This window comes from Typopeltis vanoorti, chromosome 15 (genome assembly GCF_054136105.1).
Source record: "Typopeltis vanoorti isolate ZY-2024b chromosome 15, IOZ_Tvanoo_1.0, whole genome shotgun sequence".
Classification (NCBI taxonomy): Eukaryota; Metazoa; Arthropoda; class Arachnida; order Uropygi; family Thelyphonidae; genus Typopeltis; species Typopeltis vanoorti.
The window spans coordinates 27,748,178-27,770,687 of NC_143563.1; the positions used below are offsets into that span (position 1 = coordinate 27,748,178).

At 33.2% G+C, this 22,510-nt stretch overlaps 1 protein-coding gene across 2 annotated transcripts in view; it reads right to left on the reverse strand.

Annotated features, from left to right (window-relative positions):
• The window catches only part of LOC150098544 (uncharacterized), a 610,245-nt gene that overhangs the window by 205,295 nt on the left and 382,440 nt on the right, over positions 1-22,510 (reverse strand). For both annotated transcript variants that reach the window (XM_090405300.1, XM_090405297.1), the window contains exons 24-25: positions 11,237-11,472; positions 5,609-5,811 (exon numbers count right to left, since the gene is read on the reverse strand). In XM_090405300.1, the coding sequence (XP_090261426.1) occupies positions 5,609-5,811; positions 11,237-11,472 (439 nt within the window). The remainder of the gene's footprint in view (positions 1-5,608; positions 5,812-11,236; positions 11,473-22,510) is intronic.

The following is a 22,510-nucleotide window of genomic DNA, read 5'->3' on the forward strand; positions in this document are numbered from 1 at the left end:
TCCATATCAACAATGACATAGTCAATGATTCTTTTCTTATTTTCTTCTCTCCATGCGAACTTGTGCATATCTTTGTGTTGAAACATGGTGTTAGTAATGACTAGTCCATGTAATGAACATATGTCCAGTAAATACTTACCATTATTATTAGCTTTGTCCATTTCTCAAAATGTTCTTATATGCCTGGTGGGATTCATTTCCTACTTTGCTGTTCAGATTTCAAGGACCACTTTTTCCATTTTCTTTATGTCAAATACATGTTCTAATATAACATTATATTTATTACTTAGCTGGATCTCACCTGTTTCAGTCTTCTCTATAACACTAATTATGTCCGTGTGGTACTTTTCTATATTTTATGCTTCTAAGGCACTTCTGAATCAATCCACCTAGACCTTGATCTTCCTCTGGGTCTTCATCCTGCCATCAAACACTTCTTTTGCTAACCTTTCTTCACACATTCTATTTAAGTGGCCATACTATTTTACACATTCTCAAATGCTAATAATGTCAAGTTCCTTTCTAATATTTTCATTTTTAATATGATTCTGCCACTGATGCCATCAGTTCACTACCCTAATTCTTCTCAGAACCCTCATATCTGACCTCTAGTCATTGATCAAGTGCTTTATTTCTAACCCAACTCTCAGATCCATAACCTAAAACTGGTCTAAACACTATTTTGTAAACCGATAGGTTCGTGTTTTGGCTAATTTCTCTCTTATTCCATATAAATTTATTCAAGTGGCTATCTACAAAACCAGCTGTGCTTATTCTGTTGTCTATTTCCAGATTTAAGCCACCATCTTCACTAAAAATTGTGCCTAAATAGCTTAAATATTTTACTTGTTCTTTAGGATCTCCATTCATAATGCAATTGAAATTTTATATTTTCATAGTTTTGGTATTTTTATTGCTGATTTCCATGACAAATCCATGACATGTTACAGGGTGTTATTCAATTTAGTAAGTGAATCCTGGAGACTTGCAAAGAGCTAAGTCTAACATCTCCAATTCTAATATCAGCTTGATGCCACTTTCTTTCATAATGTACATCCTTGTCTTACCCCTGATTTCACATCAAACCATCTTCCTGTATTTCGTTCAATTCTAACTGCTGACATACAACTTAAATATAGAATATGTATTGGTCTGTATAATGTTTGATTCACCACATATAATTGTAGTGTTTTGAAAAGCTTTTCTCTAGGAACCTTGTTATATGCCTTTTCCAGATCCACAAAACTTAAGACTTAAGTATGATCCTTGTTATATTCCACAATTATCTGTCTTAAAGTGAAAATCTGATCTTGACAACCTCTATTTGGTGTGAACCCAGCGTGTTCTCCAAGCTTCTCTTCCACAATGTTCCTCAACTTCTTTTCAAGTATGCTTACATAAATCTTATGTGGAACACTTGGTAGAGAAATTTCTCTGTAATTCTCACTTTTTTTTTTTTTTTTTTTTTTTTTTTTTTTTTTTTTTTTTTACAGATGGGTGCCATAAATGCTCTACTTCAATCACCTGGAATTTGACCTTCTGACCAGGCTGTCTCAATTATTCAATTATGCAGTGTAACCACCACAAAACTTTTATACCTCCATAATTAAGCATTTCTGGTCAAATATCATATATTCCAACTGCTTTTCCACATCTTTCCTCAAGTTTTCATATGTACTTCTCTTTGCATTCCTCTTAAAAATTTTCTAGTATGGTTCTGTCACTGCTTGGTTAGTTTAACAGTCTTTCAAAGTAATTACTCCAGACATCTAGGATATCCATATATTCAGTTTTCAGATTTCCTTTATCATCTTTGATTCCTTTTACAGTACTTTTTCCTCCATTTCTAAGCTCCTTGAATAGCTTCCAGATCATTTTGCCACCTTCCTGATATTTATTTTCTATATTCTTACCAAAGTCTTCTCACAATTTGTTTAGCTACTTTTAAACACAGCTTAGCTCTCTTACATTTTTCTCTGTGTTCTTTTAGGGCATCTACTGACTTATTTGCTAAGAACTTTTGGTATGCTTTTTTTTTCCAGGACTGCTTCTTTAACATCTAGTATCCACCATGGTGGACACAAGAAGTTAAAGAAGCCACCACATACCTCCATAGTTGAATCAACCAATGTCTTCTTCAGAATTTGCCACTGAGACTTCAAGGTTGGGTTCATGTTTTCAATTTGTTCATTTTTTTTCTTCAATAATGTTTGTATACTCAAGTTTGCAATTTGCTTGTAACAGCTGCTCTTAAAACTTTCTTATATACTGTTCTTTTCAAAGCAATGGTCATTTCCAAAGTAAATGATTCTTTTCTTATTTTTTGCATCTTCTCTCCATGTGAACTTGTGCACATCTTTGTGTTGAAACATGGTGTTAGTAATGACTAGTCCATGTGATGAACAGATGTCCAGTAAATACTTACCATTATTATTAGCTTTGTCCATTTCTCCAAATTTTCTCAAAATGTTCCTATATGCCTGGTGGGATTCCTTTCCTACTCTGCTGTTCAGATCTCCGTGTCATGAGCAGAATCCAGTAAATACTTACCGTTATTATTAGCTTTGCCCTTTTCTCCAAATTTTCCCAAAATGTTCTTATATGCCTGGTGGGATTCATTTCCTACTCTGCTGTTCAGATTTCAAGGACTTTTTCACTTTTTCCATTTTCTTTATGTCATATGCATGTTCTAATATAAAATTATATTTATTACTTAGCTGGATCTCGCCTGTTCCAGTCTTCTCTGTCTCTGTAACACTAATTATGTCCATGAGACATAATTAGTGTTACAGAGACAGTGTTACTTCTCTATTTATTCTGCCAGTTTGACTTCATTTCCATTGATACTTCTTACACTGATGGTACCTATTTTCAATTTTGTTGATAACGAGTGTGAATTTGTTCCAACAGCTGATTTTTCATTATTTTTCCTAGTTTACTCTCCAAAACAGCCAGGATCTTGTTTAACTGGACAATGCCTGAGAGCATGAAATTTCATTGTATTGTACCATCGTGACTGTTTCTTTCTGGTTTAGGTGAACACAGTTACGATCTGTTCAGCTAAGTCCCAAACTGCAAGCCCATCTTTTCTTGTTTAGTATCCAGAGGATACCAACTAATAAGGTGTACTACATGACAGTAAGGACTGGACATTAGGACAGAAATCCTAGTCATTTCTCTGTATTTCTTAAAGATTATATGAAGGTCTCCTCATCATATCTACCTTTGACCATTAAGCAAACCATTTGTTTTTCTTTTATGAATTATTAGGTTCACAAAGCTGATGCTTCTGTAAAGTATATGATGTGAGATTATATCAATGTATAGTTTAATCACTCAATTTTGCTGACAGAAATGGCATTATTTACTTGATAGCAATGGTTATTAATATTACTGTTATATAGGATTTTTTTTTTCTTATGGACTTTTTCTTATGTACTTTGCTTTATGGGGTACTAAGGCAGGTGATGTGAAGAGCCTCTATATACAAGTTGCCAAGTGCTGAAATTACTTCAGGCACAAACTTTGTTTGCTTACACTTGGATAAAGGATTAAACCAAGAATATAATTTCTTGGCATCTTTAATTTATAATATTTTTATGTTATACAGGAAACTGTAGGGAGCTAAAGGATTAATGAAGGAAGCTTGCTCAGTTCACAAATCCACCTAACATATTTCTTACACCTTCATCCTATAAAATCATTTTATCAGTTTGTCACATTATTTTTCTTCTTCTAATTCACCAGGGAATGGGAGCACACCTCTTAATGTGGCTGTCATTTCCAACTTGTAGTAGCAAAGATTTCACTGGTTCTTTCCTCCTACAACATAATGAAAGATTTCACCCATCTCCAAAGTCATTTTAACAGTTTATTTCCTTATATTATATCTCTCCCACCAAATTAGGGGAATGTGGGCTGCAAAACTATAGTTTGCAGCCCACATTCCCTTAATTTGGTCAACCAACATTCCACAGTCCCAAATTAATCTGATCACCAACTACAGAACAATTTTCACTGTTTCCTAATCCTCACTAAAATCTCTGAGATCAAATCTGAGCCAGCAATTTTGATGCAGCCATCAAAGGCCTAGTAAACAAACACCATAATTTTCTTATTAATACTGATCACTATTCATCTCAGTATTGCTGAGAAGAATTACTTAGAAATGCAGTGTACCTTCCAAAATTTTTCATCCAAAATGCATAACACTGCATTTGTCAACAGTAAAATGACATTCTTAAATTAAGCTTGCCAAGAAATTATATTTTTGTTTTATCCTTTACCCAAGTGTAAGCAAACCGTTTATGTACAAACTTTGCTCAAACTTGGATAAAGGATACAACAAGAATATGATTTTTTAGCAAGTTTAATTTAATTTGCAACCAAATGTAAACACTTTCTATGAAATGGCATTCATCATTGTCTCCAAGGATTTCACAACCTCAAGTTTCAAAAAATACATTAATAGGGCTCTTCTTTTTTTTTTTCTAAATCACCCACAAATAGCACTGATCTCATCTCACATGTGTGGAGTTAATTTAAAAAACTGCACACAGCAGAAGTCATGAATGATCATCAGAACTAATCTTATCTTCCTACCCAACTTTGCAACATTAGCATATAAGTGAATCATCTCTAAATTAAAGATACCAAGAAATTATACACTTGGTTTAATCTTTTATCCAAGTGTAGATAAACAAGTTTGTGCCTGAACTATTTTCAGGACTAGGCCAACTCGTATATAGAAGCTTATAACTTCACATCACTTGCCTTAGTATCCCATAATGTAAAGCACATATCCTTATGGGTATGTATAATGCTATGCATTATGGGAAGGGTCACTACCCAGATTAGTTTCGACCTTTATTGAGGTATGTCAGTAGGAGCCAGATCCAGAGGTGATACCAAGGTTGAAGTAATGCAGAAGTCATATTTTCACATACAAGTTGCCAAAAGGTGAAGTAATGCAGAAGTCATATTTTCACATACAAGTTGCCAAAAGGTGAAGTAATGCAGAAGTCATATTTTCATATACAAGTTGCCAAAAGGTGTCACATCTTATTATTAAAATACTCTGGATTAGAGAGTTGTTGGAAGTTTTTCCACTTGGTTAATTTATAATATAACCATTCTATATTATACATAAATATAATATGGAAGTATAAAAGTCTTACAGTGGCTAAACTGCATAATTCAAGAAAGCCTGATGAGAAGGTCAAATTCCATATAATTGGGAGCAGAGATATAATAGTACCTATATATAAAAGGGAAATAAAGGTGAATAAGTAAATTCGTCTGTAATTCTCACATCTGAAATGTGGAATTACAGAGGAATATCCATAGTAAGTGTAAGGTTTATGCAAGCATACTCGAGAAGAGGCTAAAAACAACTGTGAAAGAGAAACTTGGTTCAAGCTAAATGAGAGTTTTCCAAATCCCAGTATAGAGAACATTTTAATAACATTTAATTAAAATTTAGTGCTTTTTGCACAGAGAACCATTTATAACAATAAAAAATAAATGACAAACCAATTTAGAAAACTTTTTCTAATTAACTAATAAAATCTTTCATAAAAGTTTTTAAATATCTTCAAGATATACATACTAAGAATTTGATAAGCCAATGAACCAGGTCCAACTATATTTTCGTTAAGAGATGCACCTGTCCGATGTCTTTGAATAACAGCTCGGTATGTTTCTTTCATACATCGCAACTGGGCACGTTCCTGCCGAAATTGTTGTAATAATATATGCTGTTGTTTGCGCACTATTGGTAGTTTATCACTGGCTCCTTTCTCTTGCAATTTTCTGAAATAACAATTTTTAAAAAAATTAGCTGCATAAATTGAACAAAATATAATGGGAATTATTGTTCTTTGATTCATCAAGTGGTGATGCATCCCCCTCCCCCAACAATTCTTTATCAGAAAGAGACATTTAATATGAAAAAGATCTAAGCAACAGTAAGCAACAAGTACACAAACAATGGCAAACTCAAGCTTCTATATTAAAAAAGCTACATTTTTGGTTGATTTTGGTGTGATTTTTAGATTCTTGTTTAAGTATTATTTAAGAATTGTTACTTAAGTGCTCAATATAGTTAGAAGTAGTCTTTATGATAGTATTAACAGTTTGCAATTTTTCATTTTTGTTATTGTCATTGTTTCCACTTGGTGCTTAAATTCAACCTAAATTTCCTCTTCACTACATTTTAGACTAACATAATTCATCAGCTCAGCATTTCTCAGTCTGCTAGATTTGCTGCATGAACTCTGAAGAATGACCCAACTGTATCTGATGGCAGAAACAAAAGCTAGATTGACCACATTAAAAAATAAATTCAAGTTCTTTCCTAATATTTTTATTTTAAAATAATTTTAATACAATTCTGCCACTGATGCCATCTGTTCACTCTTCTAATTTCTCTCAAAAATTTTTTGATCAAATGTTTTATTTTGAACGAGGTTTGCAAATCCACGAGCTAAAATCTGTTTGAACACCGTAGCTACTTTGGTGTTATGAATAATTTTTTTATGTGACTTCCACTCATGGAAAGTTGTAAGCCTACAGTACATTAGTACAGTGAGTGGGCTAAGGATTTTTTTTTTTTATATTTCTTAGGAATTTTATAATTTTTTAAAATTATTTTTACATGATGATGATCCAGAAACCATGCTCTAAATACCAATGATGGAACTTTTTCAAGCCACTTCAAGGCTCCAATAAGCAGGATGGTGGGTGATGAAATTCATTCCCCACCTAAAAACTCACCAGCATCTGTGCCCCATGGCAGAATTCAAACTCACAGCCTGTTGGTTGGAGGTGCTATATATATGCTAACCACTTAGCCAACCAGGCTGGTTAATTTCTCCTTTATTCCATATAAATTTATTCAGTTGACTCCTATTATACCAGATTTGTTTATTTTGTTATCTACTTCCATATTTAATTTTCCATCTTCACTAAAAATTGAGCCTAAATAACTGAAATCATTTACCTGTCCTATAGGTTCCCATTCTGGATAATGTTTTCAATATTCCTGCCTAATTTCATAGTCTGTCTTTTTATTGCTGATTTTCATACCAAATTTGTTAGTGCAATTATTCATTCTCAACAAATAATCCTAAAGACATGCACTGAATTTTTTTTAGGAGTATATATATATATAATAGCTGCAAAAGGCTATATTTAATATCTTCAGTTTTGCTATCAGGTTTAATGCCACTTTTTTCATAATGTGATGCATATAAATGATAGATCATGTGCATAATTGTTAAACTTGATTTTACATCACATCATCTTCCTATAACTCCTTCAATTCTAACTGCTGACTTAAATACAAATACAGTCTATGTATTGCAAATATAGACTTTCTCTTGATTTCGTCATATTTCTTTTTCAGATCTACAAAAACTCAAATGAAGGTCTTCATTATATTCTGATGATTTCTCAACTATTTGTCTTAAAATGAAAAATCTGATACCAACAATCTCTATTTGGATTGAACCCAAATTGTGGAAGTTTCCTTTCCATAATTTTTCTTAGTCTCTTCTAAAGTATTTTTGGTTAAATCTTACCTGAAATTCCTCTGCAATTCACACATTCAGTTCTATTTCCATTTTTATAGATGGATCATATGACAGCTACACCTCAAATCATATGGAAGTCAACATCTGACCAAGACAAGCCATTCGAATTATGCCATCCAGCCACTGTTAAGCATTTATATCTCCATATCTCAATATTTCTTGTTGAATTTCATCTATTCCAACTGCCTTTCCATGTTTCAGTTTTTTATAACTTTTTCTATCTCATGTATTGAAACATACTCCAGATTACATTCCTCTCAAATATTTTCAATGAAAATTCCTTTATGGTCTCTTTCATTTAGCAATTCTATTGCCACGTAGCAAGTAAGAGGAAGAATGACTATGGAAGAATAACCTCAATGAGTGCTGATGGTGACAAAGTAACAGAAGCAGATACAACAATTGGGTTACTGAGTGACCAATCTGGATAACTAGGTATATCATCCAAATGAGATTACTGCTGTAATATATGTGACAGACACTGATGTGGGAATTGATGAATTGGAGGTTCTTAGGATATTGCAGAATCTCAATGTAAATACAGTTGTGGGATTAGATGGGATATCAGCTCAGGTTTTGCCAGAATGTGCCAGAATTTGCCAGAACTGGCAATGCGACTAGGGTCTTTAATTTAAGTCTCAGCTTTGGTAGAGTGCCAAGGGAGTGGGAAAGAGGGAAAAATAATTCCCTTCCATAAGGGAGGCTCGAAGACTGCAGCAGCAAATTATAGACCAATCAGTATCTCAGGCATGGTGATAAAAGTACTGGAAAAATTGGTCAAAAAGAGAATTTAAGAACTACTATTTAATTTGTATGTAAATGATATAGGAAACAATCTGAAAGTAAATATTTAGTTGTTTCTGGGGGACACAAAATTAGGTAGAATAATAGTTAATCGAGGTGATGCGGAGAGCTTGCAGGATAATTTAAATAGGCTGTCGGTATGGACAAAAGATGGCTCAGTTTAATGTGGGAAAAATGTAAAGTTATGCATTTTGGGATAAACAGATTGCAAGCTGGGTACCACATTCATGAAGTGTACTCCAGGAATAGATGAATCTAGAGAGTTGAGGGGTGGTGGTGGTAGACAGAGAGTTCAGAGGACAAATTCCTAAGGTTCACAAATTGACAACCTTGAGAGGATATATTGGACATAACAGAACATAAGTTTTCAGGACATATTGCTAAGGTTGCTAAAGTAGCTCATAACATTACTTGGCCATTCAAGAAACTAACAAGTAAAGATAAGGAAGTTATTATTCCACTTTATAAGGCCCTGATATGTCCACATCTGAATTACTCTGCTCAGTCTGGTCTCCTGGATTTCTTGGTAATGAGGACGTGGAGAGAATATTCAGAGGCAAACAACCAAGATGGTGAGTGGTCTGTGGAATGTTCCCTATGAGGATAGATGGAGATTGTGTGGATTGCAGAAGTTGGTTGATAGGAGAAAAAGAAAGGATATGATAGAAACATTTAAGTTACTTAAAGAGTTTTATAGGATTGATGCAGGGGAAATGTTTCAGCATTTGGCAAGAGGGACCTAAACAAGAGGTCATCCTTAGTAGTTGATGATTTTTTGGAGTGCTTATTAGGGGTGTGAGGACTAATTTTTTTCTTGAAGAGTTGTGAATGAGTAGAATGGGTTGCCAGTGAGTTATGAGCGCTTTGTCTGTTAATGAGTTCAAGAAGAGGTATGACAGATTGTGTGGGCAGTTTGGGTCTCCCACGATGAGTCTTCAGACTCCATGGAGGAGCCTGTTCAATAGAAAAATAATAATAACTGCATACCAAGAGTTAAGGGAATAAATAGAGTAGGAGTGAGATGGATAAAACAGTGAGATCAAGCAAGCAGTATTAGAAAACAGATTATGCAGGGAACAGATGCATGAAAAATATAACCTGCAGGCCAGAAAAGTGACAAGCATGGTTAAAAAAAAAAGGTAGAATATGAGAGGACATAAGCCAATTAGGTCAAAGCTAATTCAAGGGAATTTTTCTGCTATGTGACAAGCAAGATGAAAAATAATTATGGCATTACTGGATAGTTATAGTAGTAGAGTAAGCCTAGCAAATGATATAAGAGAAATTATTTAATGAACACTTCATCAGTGTATGTCACAGTAGTGTGAATAATGTTGTGCAACATGTAGAAGGGAGGCAAGAATTAGGAGAATTAAAGGTGAAAGAATCAGAGGTGCATTAAGTGTTGCTTGGGTTAGTTAATAAAGAATGTGCAAAAGAGTCAGTCAAGCCCTTTTGATCAAGTTATGTAATGAAAGTCTTGCAGTGAGGAAGATTCCTAAGGAGTGGATAGAAGGCAAAATAATACCTCTCCACAAGCATGGTTCTAGAATAGAAGTTTCTAATTACAGACTGATCTGTATATCTGCAATAGTGATCTAAGTATTGAAAAATTTGGTTAGAAATAGAATACAGAATTGAGTTGAATTGACATAAGATTCTCTATGATAGTTAGCATGGGTTTGTGAAGGGCAAGTCTTGTTTTAGCAATCTGCTTATATTTTATAAGATGACGAATGTGTTGGATAAGGGAGAATCATATATAATGATATTCTTGGACTCTGCAAAAGCATTTGATAGCTTATCACATGATAAGATGGCATACAAGCTGCAGAAAATAAGAATAGATAATATGTTGGTTAGATGGACTGGAGATTAACTCTCTGAAGATACCAGCAAGTTGTGTAGATGGAGCTGTTTCAGAAAAGGAAGGTGACCAGCAGTGTGTCTCAGGGTTCTGTTCCTGTTAAACAGCCCCCTGCTGTTTAATTTATTTATTAATGATATTTCGTGTGGACTGACTGGGATCTTCAAATGTTTGCCGATGCTGCAAAGTTAGGTAGAATTATCAGGAGTAATGCTGATGTTAATTCTCTACAAGAAGATTTGAATAAACTTTTAGCTTGGACAAATGAGTGGTGTGCAGTTTTAATATTAATAAATGTAAGGTGTTAGACTTTGGGATACATAGCTTTATATCTCTGTATCCCAAAGTCTAATGCCTTACATTTATCTTGGGATCCTGTGGTAGACAGTGGACTATAGTTCTGAGGGCATCAAAAGTGCTGCAAAGACTGCATATTGTATTGCTGCTATGATAAAAAGTACATTGATACGTAGGAATAAGGAAGTGGTGGTGCTTCTATATAAGGCATTGGTTAGACCACACGTGGACTACTGTGCTCAAGTTTGGTCATCTAGTTTTCATTGTGATGTGGAAACACTAGATAGAGAGAGATAAATTACCAAAGTGATATCAGGAGTCCGGAGTATTGGTTATGAAAAGTATTTGAGGGATTATAAGAAGAGTAGATGTTAGAATGGGAAGAACAGGAGGTCATTTCTGGAAGTTGTATAAAGAGTAGATTATTTACGTGAGGAGTTGTTAGTGAGTGGAATGCATTGCCAGAATGCATTGTGAATTTCAAGGAGTGTAAATAACTTCAAAGTTCATTACGAAAGACACATTGCTGGTTGAGTGAGCCCCTCTCATGATGAGTTTAATGACTATGGAGGTTACCAAAATAATAATAAGAAGAAGAAGAAATATTTAATCATGATCTCAAGTTAAATAAGAAATATAATTTAAAAATTACTTGAATGATAAATCATATGCCTACTTTTTGAATAAATCCAGGCATGAAAGTTCTGTTTTTGCTTTATCAATGAGAGCCTTCTCCTGCAACTGTAATAGAGCTAACTGGTGACGAGCTCTAGTATGCTCTTCATGCGTCATATGCCTTACCATATCAAGAGTGAAATGTGTGAAAGAGTCATCAGAAAATAAAGAATGAAGATCATCAGTATTGTGACTTGATTCGCTAAAGCTACTTAATTCATGAGATGAGAGCGTATCCTATAGGTTAGAGAACAAAAAAAAAAAAAAAAAAAAAAAAAAAAAAAAAAAAAAAAAAACACTTTTGAAATACATGATCATAATGTATTTTATATACATTAAGATTTATGGATTATAAAGGGGATGATTAAAAAGTAAGAATACACAGTCATTTTATAGGAAAAAAAATTTCATTTGAAAAAAATAAGTGGTAATATTCATTCATACAGATGGGTGTGCATTATTTTTGCATATAGCAACTATGGTGATTAAACACTTGTCAGCAAGATCTGACCGTAAACATAGAATTCCAGATCTTCTGCTCTCGGTAATTGTTAACCAACTTGTTGTTCTGCAAAATCTACTTCAAATCTGCAATAACCAAGATGCTTCTTGAAAAGATTAAATAGGTGGGAATCATTAGAGAAACAAGTCAGAGTTGTCAGTGGTGGCAGTTAATAAGGGAGAAGGGTGCTGTAATGCCATCTAAAATTAACAAGCAAGTTTGATAGCACAGAAAGCATAGGACTTGATGAATTTTGAATTAGAGCATTAGAAACATCCTTTACTTCCCTAACCTTTTGTGGATGGAACTGACACAGAAAAAAAAATAAGAAAAAAACATGTTGCAACTACTGTAGTGACCAAGGAGGAAAATAGTTTACAAGTGTAAATGTATATTATGTTTCAAAGTCACTTTTTTGTGCAAGATGACTGTGTTCTTACTCTCCCATCATTCATAATATACTTGTTAACTTAATAAATAATTTAATAATTATAATAATAATAATATATATATAACAAATAACCTTGATGTTTTACATATAGCATATGTAACAGCAAGTTCCGACATGTATTTATTATTATTATTTTGTGACACCTCCAGGGAGTCCAAAGACTCATCGAAGGAGGGCATTTACTCTACAGCTATCTATATCCACCACTCACAATCCACCAACTACACCAACGCCATCTACCACCCACCATTCGTATTTTCACAGACAATCACAAACATCCAAGCCCACGGCGGGATTCAAACCTGCAGCCTTTTGGAGAGAGAGCAGATACACTAACCACTTGGTCAGCCTGGCTGGCCGAGTGGTTAGCGTAATTATTTTTGCAATGAACATTATCCCTAGTAACATTGTCTCCTTAAGTGATGCTGCACAGATATATGGTAGTAATGGCTTTTGGTATCATTTGGCAGATGATATTCTATACCACATTACTGATGACCTGTGTTATGATGACATGTTTGGATTTCAACATCTCTCTTTTGGAGTGATTCACTGAAATTTAACTGCTAGTTAAATTTCAGTGAAGATTGTTTCACTGAAATTTAACTGCTAGATCATATGTCACTTTCATATTCTTCAAATCCCAACTTATAATTCACTGTGAGGAATTGTAAATTGAATTATACTTCCCAAGAAATTATATTCTAGATTTTGTTCTTTACCAAGAATGAGTAAGGGCAATTTGATGTAAAGTCATTTGTCTCTCTCATATATATAAGTAGCCTTGATGTGATGTTTCGTTTCATGCAAACTTTTTGTTTGCACATACATGGATGAAGTGTGAGTCAACAAAACTGTGAAGCTACTTCAAATGCAAAATTTTGTTTGCTCATACTTGGGTGAAGGAGAAAAACAAGAATAAGATTTCGTAACAAGTATATTTTCCAACTAAGTGAAAAAGTTTGCCACAGTCATAAAATGCATTCTAATGGCATCAACTTGGAATTTTGATATTATCTTCAATGTTTTCTACATGCCATTTTAAAACGAATAAATAAGTTGAATTAACCAAACAAACTGGAATAATATTGTGATATAATTTCTTTTCATCGTTATAACCTCATATTGAAGGAAGTACAGGAAGATGGTTTAATGTTAAATCTGGTATTAGACAAGGATGTACATTATCTCCTCTGTTATTCATTATCTATATGGATCAGATTATAAAGGAAAGTGGTATTAAATCTGATATCAAATTGGAGATGTTAATGTCAGCTCTTTGCTTTATGCAGATGATGTTATACTTCTAAATAAAATCTATTACAAGTCTGCAAGATTCCCTGACTAAATTGAATAACTGTTGTAATAGATATGGTATGAAGGTCAGCAATAACAAGACAAAGACAATGAAAATAGGCAGAAGCATTAAAAATATCAACTGGATTGTGAATGGAGAACCCATATAACAAGTAAAACATTTCAGCTACTTAGGCACAATTTATAGTGAAGATGGTAAATTAAATATAGATATAGACAACAGAATCAACAAAGCTGGTATGTTAGGAAGTCAACTGAATAAATTCATATGGAATAAGAGAGAAATTAGTCAACACACTAAATTAGCTGTATACAAGACAGTGTTCAAACCAGTTTTAACTTATGAATTTGAGAGCTGGGTCAGAAGTAAAACACTTGACCAGACTAGAGACCAGAGATATGAGATTCCTGAGAAAGATTAGGGACGTTAACAGATGGCATCAATGGCAATATCATATTAAAAATGAGGATGTTAGGAAACTTGACATTGTTAGCATCCAGGAATGTGTTAGCAGAGCTAATCTCAGGTCATATGGTCACTTAAACAGAATGGAATAGGAAAGATTAGCAAAACAAGTGTTTTCAGACAGGTTGACAGGAAAAAGACCCAGAGGATGATAAAAAAGTGCTTTAAAAGATAGAAATATAAGATATGACAATGTTAAAGTCTTGACAGGTAATAGACTGATTTGGAGGAAAATTGTACATAGGAAGTTAGTAATGATGCAAATTTTTCATGTAGTACTATCATATCCTGTATACCCCTTGAGGGTAAATGTCAGGAATTTGATGATGGACCATCAAATATCTGATTCATGATTTTTTCCAAATTCAATACAAATTTTACGTTTGCAAGTATACAATGTAGCATCTGTGAGTGTGAATGCTAAGCTGATGATCTGTGATTTTTTTGTACTGCCTAATGTATAGCTAACTGAGTGGGGGAGATACTTTTTTGATAAGCCTTCACAAGTGCATGTGGGTCAGCTGTACCATCTCTGTTCTGCTTCTATTTACTAACAAATTCAGTAATTTACATCATCTCATCAATGTTGCCTGCCTGCCTGCCTTGTAGCTCAGATGGTAAAAGCACTGCTTATTTGCTAAAATAGACTGGATTCAAATTCCACATAAAACATTCATAGATCTTTAAAAGCTGCTCTGGATGAGCTTATATAGCAGGGGTGGGTTCTTCGGTAATAAGAGTCGCATATAATACATTTTTGAATGTTCAAGAGCCGCAGAAAATTTTATTTTAAAATTGTATTTATAAATAATAAAAAATGCAACTATATAGTAGTTCTACTCGCCAAAGAAGAATATGTTTAATCTCTACTCATTGATGGCTTTGATTGATTCTTCATTTATGCAGTTAATAGTTTAAAATCTGGCTGGGAGGATATCAAAGCTGTTTTAAGAAGATCGGTGAGGTGGCTGTTAATGAGGATTGCATGATGTTTTGACTTGACAAATTTCATTATAGAGAAGAGAGATTCACAGCAGTAAGTTGTCCCAAAAACAGAGTACTTAGAAGCCAGTTTTTTGAAGAGTGGGATACTTTGCTTCTGCGATTTGTTTCCAAAAGTCAGTTACAAAAGAGCTTTTATGTACTAGCTTCAAAGTCATATCGTCCTGCAGCTCAATAAGCTCTGTCTCTATTGAAGCAACATCTGCAGTAAAAGGTGCAACAACAGGGCATCCATTGTTGATGACATCAATCACAAAAGGATTCACAAGAAATTCAAAACATGGTTTTAACTTTTTTTTAGTTTCTCAAACGTATTCTCAAAATCATTCTAAAGTGTTTCTAAGTTTCCTTCGTATTGTTCGTATTTCTCTTCTGTTACTCAGTCATTTTAAACAAGGTTTTTATAACTTTCACTAAAAATCAATCTTAATTATTTATTTATCAGAAAACTACTTATCTACAATAAAATTTACTAGTTATGTTCCGCTATCACCACAAGCATGTAACTTGTGTGAACTGCATGAAGAGTGATGACGCAGAGTCCAGGCAACAGAGGCAGTGGGTAATGCAGTGATCATAGTAGTCACTTTTGGAACTAATTTTGGCAGGAGCGACACAGGCCATAAAATGTCAAAACACTTTTTACCAACCAAATATGATAACAAAATCCATACTAACAACCCTTTTAGCCGGTACCATTTAAAAGCTAAAAATGTAAAGTTTCAAAATATATGTTTTTTACTTATCTTTAAAGCATTTATGAAATAAAATATTCTAATATTGGTACATACTATACTACTATAGATTATTAATATAAAAGTTTAGAAAAAATGACGATGAAAACCAATATTGTCTCGGGAGCCACACAGAGTAGCTTTGGGAGCTGCATGCAGCTTGCGAGCTGCAGTCTGCCCACCTCTGTTATATAGCTCCTTGAGTTTTTAAGGATTAAGTGTTTAAGATATTATTTTAGTTGCATGCTTCTTGACCTTCTCCATGATCTCATCATTTCATCAAATTCTGTTTTATCAAATATTGTACAGAAATTCAGAGGAAGTCTGATCAAAATTCAATATAACAAACAATATCTTCTTTCTTCCTATTCATTGGGGTCCTCATTTTTGCAGTAATACTTTTGCAATGTGTCTCCTGAATGTTGTCTCCCTATTTACTATCATCTCTCTCTCTCTTACTTCTTGCAGCAGTTCCATCAATACACTATGCACACTTTCTATCTCTTCAGTTAACTGATGCTAAAGGATAAAGCATAAAACTTGATACTCAATACCAATTTCTGTTTGTAGAGTCACTGTATTCATATTCTCATTAGGGAAAACATGACATATGACTTTTTCTAACTTTTCACAACTAGTACTATTAGCAAAGAGTCGAATATTCTGCTTAAACTATTAAAAGTAGTGATCTCAAGAAAAGAATTTTAAGGCATCTTTTTCTTAAGTATTTCTCAAATCCCACTGTCTTGATTAAAGTCATTGCTTTATGTTTCATAAGATGTAGTTCATTAGAGTTTACTCTTTTGAATACAAACGAAATATTTTTGGTATTATGAAATATCCTGAAAGTGTTCTTTTAATAATTCTACTAGTTTCTTTGAAATGATCAATTTTTTCACTATTTCCATTCATTCTCCATTTATTATTACTTTATTTATATTTACTTAATTTTTTACTGGCCATGTAAGGATTTCAAACAAAATATATTTTACAAGGTATCGTTTGTCATCATCATAACATTAAATACAGATATAGACCACACTGATCTTTTCTAGTCTCATTTTCCATTTGATATCCTATTCTGAGGTCTACTGGCCTTGTCTTGCCAGATGGTTTATATTTTATTAATTGTTTAGGATATCAGGTGTTGGCCATTCAGTTTACATGTTCTATCCAATTTTGTTTGTAATTGTTTAGTTTTTCTTCTATTGATTTTATTTTTAGTTCTTTTAAAATATTTTCATTCCTTTTTTTTTTGTCTAATTTTATTTGTTTATTTATTAACCAAATTTTGCTGCCATATATTAATGTTGGTGCTGCTGCAGTATTGTATATTTTCAAGTATGTTTCTTTTTTGTACAATATTCAGATTGAGAATTCTATTTATTAGGCCTCTAATCTGTAAAAATTTGAAGGCTTTAATTTCATGCCTTTTTCTCCTTCATACAATATTTCACATCCAAGATAATTAAAAGCATTTATTTGTTCTATTATTTTATTATTATCTGTTTTACTTCTAACTGGAGTTTGTCCATAAAATGTCATTATTTTAATTTTATCTATGGATATTTTCATCCCAAATTGTTCTACTATAAGGTTTAAATTATATATTACTCTTTGTACATTGTCTTATCTGGTACTATTACCTGCTCATCCCTATAAATAATTGCATAATTATTTTATTATTCTGGAAAATTTCTATATCTAGGTTACTTAAATTGTTCCACTTTATTAATATTTCATTAATACAATATTAAAAAGTGTCAGAGACAGAGGACATTCCTGTCTTACTCTTTGGTTTATAGATTATTTTTCAGACATTTTTTCATTTATTTTTATTTCATTATCTTTGTACGTATTCAATTCTGCCTGCAGTAAAATATCAGGTATATTTATTCTTTGTAATATCATATCAAACAATATGTCTTTTTACTTTATCAAATGCTTTTTTCATAATCTATAACCAAAAAGTGAGTTTCTAAATTAAATAATCTTCTTTTTCTCTCTTTAGTAGTTTTAAACAAAACAGCTGCATCCACTGTAGAGTGTCCTTTTCTAAATCCATTCGGACATTCTAATAATATTTTTCACTGTATATTTTCAATTTTTCATGAAGTATTCTACTACGAGGTGTGGCTATTAAATAACGAGACTGGTTGCAAAAATGTGGTTTATTATTACAATTGTACAACTTAATTGTTATCCCCTTCAACATACTTCCCTCCTCTATCTATACACCATTGTATACAGATTTTCCATTGTTGGAAGCAGTGCTGCAAGTCATCAGGTGTTATCTGCTTCAGTAGCACTGCCGTTTTCTCCTTTACCTCATCCACTGACTGAAAATGGGTGCCCTTCAATGTGGATTTCAACTTTGGAAAAAGGTAAAAGATTTTCCAGTATGATTCAGAAACAAAGAGACAATCGATGCACTGGAAAATTCCCACGTCACCGAGAATGAAAAAAGCAAGAATGAGTCAAAACTGAAGGCAATGTTGATCATTTTATTTTTTTATATCAATGGCGTGGTAATGACTGAATGGGTACCAGAGGGTCAGACAGTTAACCAACATTATTACCTTGAGGTTCTGGCCAAGATGAGAGAACGAGTGAGGAAGAAGAGACCAGATCTGTGGAAGAACAATGCTTGGATTCTCCATCAGGACAATGCTCCAGCCCACAGTGCACTATCTGTAAAGCAGTATCTGGCTGATAAGAAGATCCCAGTGTTGGACCATCCACCTTACTCACTGAACTTAGCTCCATGTGACTTTTACCTTTTTCCAAAGTTGAAATCTGCATTGAAGGGTGCCCATTTTCAGTCAGTGGATGAGGTAAAGGAGATAATACCTGATGACTTGCAGCACTGCTTCCAATAATGGAAAATTCGTATACAACGGTGTATAGATAGAGGAGGAGGAGAGTATGTTGAAGGGGGATAACAATTAAGCTGTACAATTGTAATAATAAACCACAATTTTGCAACCAGTCTCATTATTTAATAGCCACATATATTTTGCAACACATATTCAATAAACTAATACCTCTGTAATTCGCAAGCAGGTTTTCTTTTATCCCCCTTTTTTTTTTTAAAATATAGATTAACATATTACTATACCTGTATTCTATTGGTATTTGTCCATATGTATATATTTTATTTAAAAATTTTAATAATCCCCGATGAAATTTTTTTTCCCAGCAAATTTATACAGTTAGGTGTTTGTCCCATCTTCTCCTGCTGATTTACTATTTTTTATTTTACTTAGCTTGTCCTATAATTCTTTCAACGTTTCCAAAGATCCATAAAGTAATGTAAAAATTCTTTTAAATCTACTTTGAAATTATATTTAGTAGCATTCAGTCCATGCAGGATAATAGCCAATTATGTTTTCACTTAAAACTTGAGGCAGCTAAATGGCATTATGATCCTCTATAGATATGATGAGGACAGTGGTGTGAAAAGAGATGAGACAGATAATACGGAAGTAGCAAGAAAAGTGGCACATTATGTGCCACTTTTCTTGCTACTTCCGTATTATCTGTCTCATTATTTATTTATTTTCACTATTTATTTTCAAGTTATAAATCTCATTTGACAAGTTGACAATACTAAATGAAAAATAGGATGAAAATGAAATGGGCCTGGTAAGTATAGCAAAGGAGAGGCAGTTATTCTGAGTTATATATCACATAAACTTGAGGCAGCTAAATGACATTATGTTCCTCTATAGATATGATGAGGACAGTGGTGTGAAAAGAGATGAGACACATAATATGGAAGTAGCAAGAAAAGAATAAAAGTGGAGCATAATGTTAGAAATCTCATTTGACAAGTTTACAATACTAAATTGAAAAGAGGATGAAAATGAAATGAGAGTTATTCAGATATTTAAATTCAGATTGTTCACATTCTACCTTGTATTCAACCAGTCTTATCCAGCCTTATGCTTGTGATGATGACCTATTTATTTTCAAGTTGAAATACATGACTATTAAAGTCTAATACTTGATTCATCCTTACCCTTGCGTTCACATGTTAAGTTATGCTACATTTATGGCACAAGTATCTCTAAAAAATGAAAATATAGTTCAATTACTAAATTATACTAAGATTTCAAAGGATATAGATATAGTGAAAAATTCTTTCCACCACTTTAATTTTTTTTTAATGCGTCGCCAAAGTAAAAGATATCAAATTTCTTTCCTATGTTGAATATAGATACTTAAGAATGAGCAAGGACAGAAAAATCTAGAATAGTAATTGTCAAACTCAAATTCTGTTCTCTTTAATAAACGAGCACACACACATAATGGAGATCAATAATAATCAATAAACTGCATTTTTCATACCTGAAATACTTCATATAAATTCATTCTCCCCATTTTTGCTAAATCTACAATAACAACAGTTGCCCAACATCCATTTATAATTCAATCTAGTCTACTGAACTTTCTATCCCATTTAACTTTCATTCCATCTACATCTTTTCTCTGCAACAGCACCTCCATGAAATATTCCCTATGGGTACAACCTCCAGTTCTTCAAAAAGAGAATCAACAGTAACCTTCTTTCTTTGCCCCTGCTGCATACTGCATCAGTATCTGTTATTAGTTCTGCAACCACTAATGTATGAGGAGAATACATATATACATGCACTCCTTGGTTTATGTAAATTCAACTTATGCAAATTAACCTGAAAGGGGTATGAAAAAATTCAGGTCATAAAAATTTTACTTACCATGCATATGGCATTGACATGCTAAACAACAGTCATCCATAAGACAGATAGCCTATGATGTGCATGTGTGCACCTTCCTTATTATTAAACATGGTTGTGCTGTGTATTTGCATTCATACTTTTTCATAATATACTTTCATAATTTTTAATGTTTGTGTGCATGACTGGAAAAAGGAAACAGAAGTGGAAAAAGTGAATCCATGCATTAATGCACCAAATGATCTAGAGATGAAAATGAAAATTACAAAGGAGAAAAAAAATCAAGTACTTATCTGATAATTATCTTTTAAAAAATTCTGCACCAGGTACATAATGTTTCCTGCTGCATATTTAGAAGTCTTCAAAGTTGATTTAGTGTTGCAGCAGGCATTAAAGGGAAACTTATGGTAAAGCATCTTTACCATAAGTTTCCCTTGCTATGTGTGTGTGCACCAAGCTCTTGAATAAGACAATCCTGTAGCATTTTTTGTGATGAAAATTTCTGGATAATGCCAGTAAAAGAGATGTTAATGTTAATATGAAAGTTGCCAAATCAACTGGAGAGGACAGATCTTAATACCTCATGGTCTTAAAAAGTCCAAAGAAAAATATGACACTTTCATCCTGTTAGTTATGGAGAATTTTATGAAAAGAAGCCACTGTTCGGTCATCTCTTCATAGTTTCATACAGAAGGTTGAATGATGAAATCATTATTATTATCCTAAGAGACCCATGGAGTCACAGACGAGGTCCCTTTTGTCAGACACACAGCTCATCATACTGTGCCTTAAATACATTCAAATTTTCTGCAGATACCACACTCTCAGGCATTCCAATCATTTACAATTATCCATGCAAAAAACTTGCTTTTCAGCTGGAAGCAGGTTTTTTTGCATTCTCCTTATACAGATTCCAAGGGTGACCTCTCGTTCTCCTCCATTTTATGAAAAACCTCTTCAATGTTAATTCTATAATAACCCCCCTACCAATTTGTATGTCTCATATCACCCCCTTCCTCCTATCCACTAGACTGCAAATTGCATCTTCTCAACCTTTCTTCATACTCAACATTCCGGAGACCAGATACTACTTTAACTCATTTTGCAAGACCTCCTAGATTTTATGGCCTTCCAAAAATCCATAAGATTGACTATCCTCTTCGTCCAATAGTAGATTGCATTGATTCTCCTACTTACCGTATAGCCAAATATCTAGCTAAATTACTGAAATCTTACATTGGCAACTCCAGTTCGTTTTTAAAAAACTCCTCACATTTCTTAGAAAAATTAAAAGATGTCTCATTACAACCTACAGATCTTATGGTTAGTTTTGATATAGAATCTTTATACACCGATGTACCTCTTAAAGAAACTTTAAAACTACTTGCTGACATCTTTCCTCAAGATATTATAAAACTATTCGATTTCGTTATACATTCTGGTTATTTCATATGTCAAAACAAATTTTATAGCCAAGTAGAAGGAACAGCCATGGGAAGTCCTCTTTCTCCAGCTTTAGCCAACTTTTATTTAGAACATTTAGAAAAAGTCCTCTTCACATCTAGTTTCCCTCAACCATCTTTTTGGGTAAGATATATAGATGACATATTTGCTATTTGGCCTCACAGTAAAAACACTTTATCTTCCTTTTTAAACAGTATTAATTCCTTACATCATCGCATAAAGTTTACTATGGAATTAGAAGAAAACAACCAGTTATCTTTTTTAGACGTTCTCCTCATCCGATCATCTTCAAATATTCTTACAACTACAGTATACAGGAAACCAACATTCACAGGTCGTTATATTCTGAAAGAATCAGCCCATCATCCATGTCATAAAACAGGAATTATAAAATGTCTCATCAAAAGAGCCAAAACTAATTGTTCTACTTTTGATTATCTACAGAAAGAACTTTCTACTATCCAGCAACACATGAAACTCAATGGCTTTTCTGAAAAAAGTATTCAACGTCTTCTTACATCTTATAATCCTCCACAAAACAACAAAGATTCAATACGTCGAGTACCTATTCCTTATATCTCCGGTATTTCAGAACCTATCGCAAGAATTTTGAAGAAATAT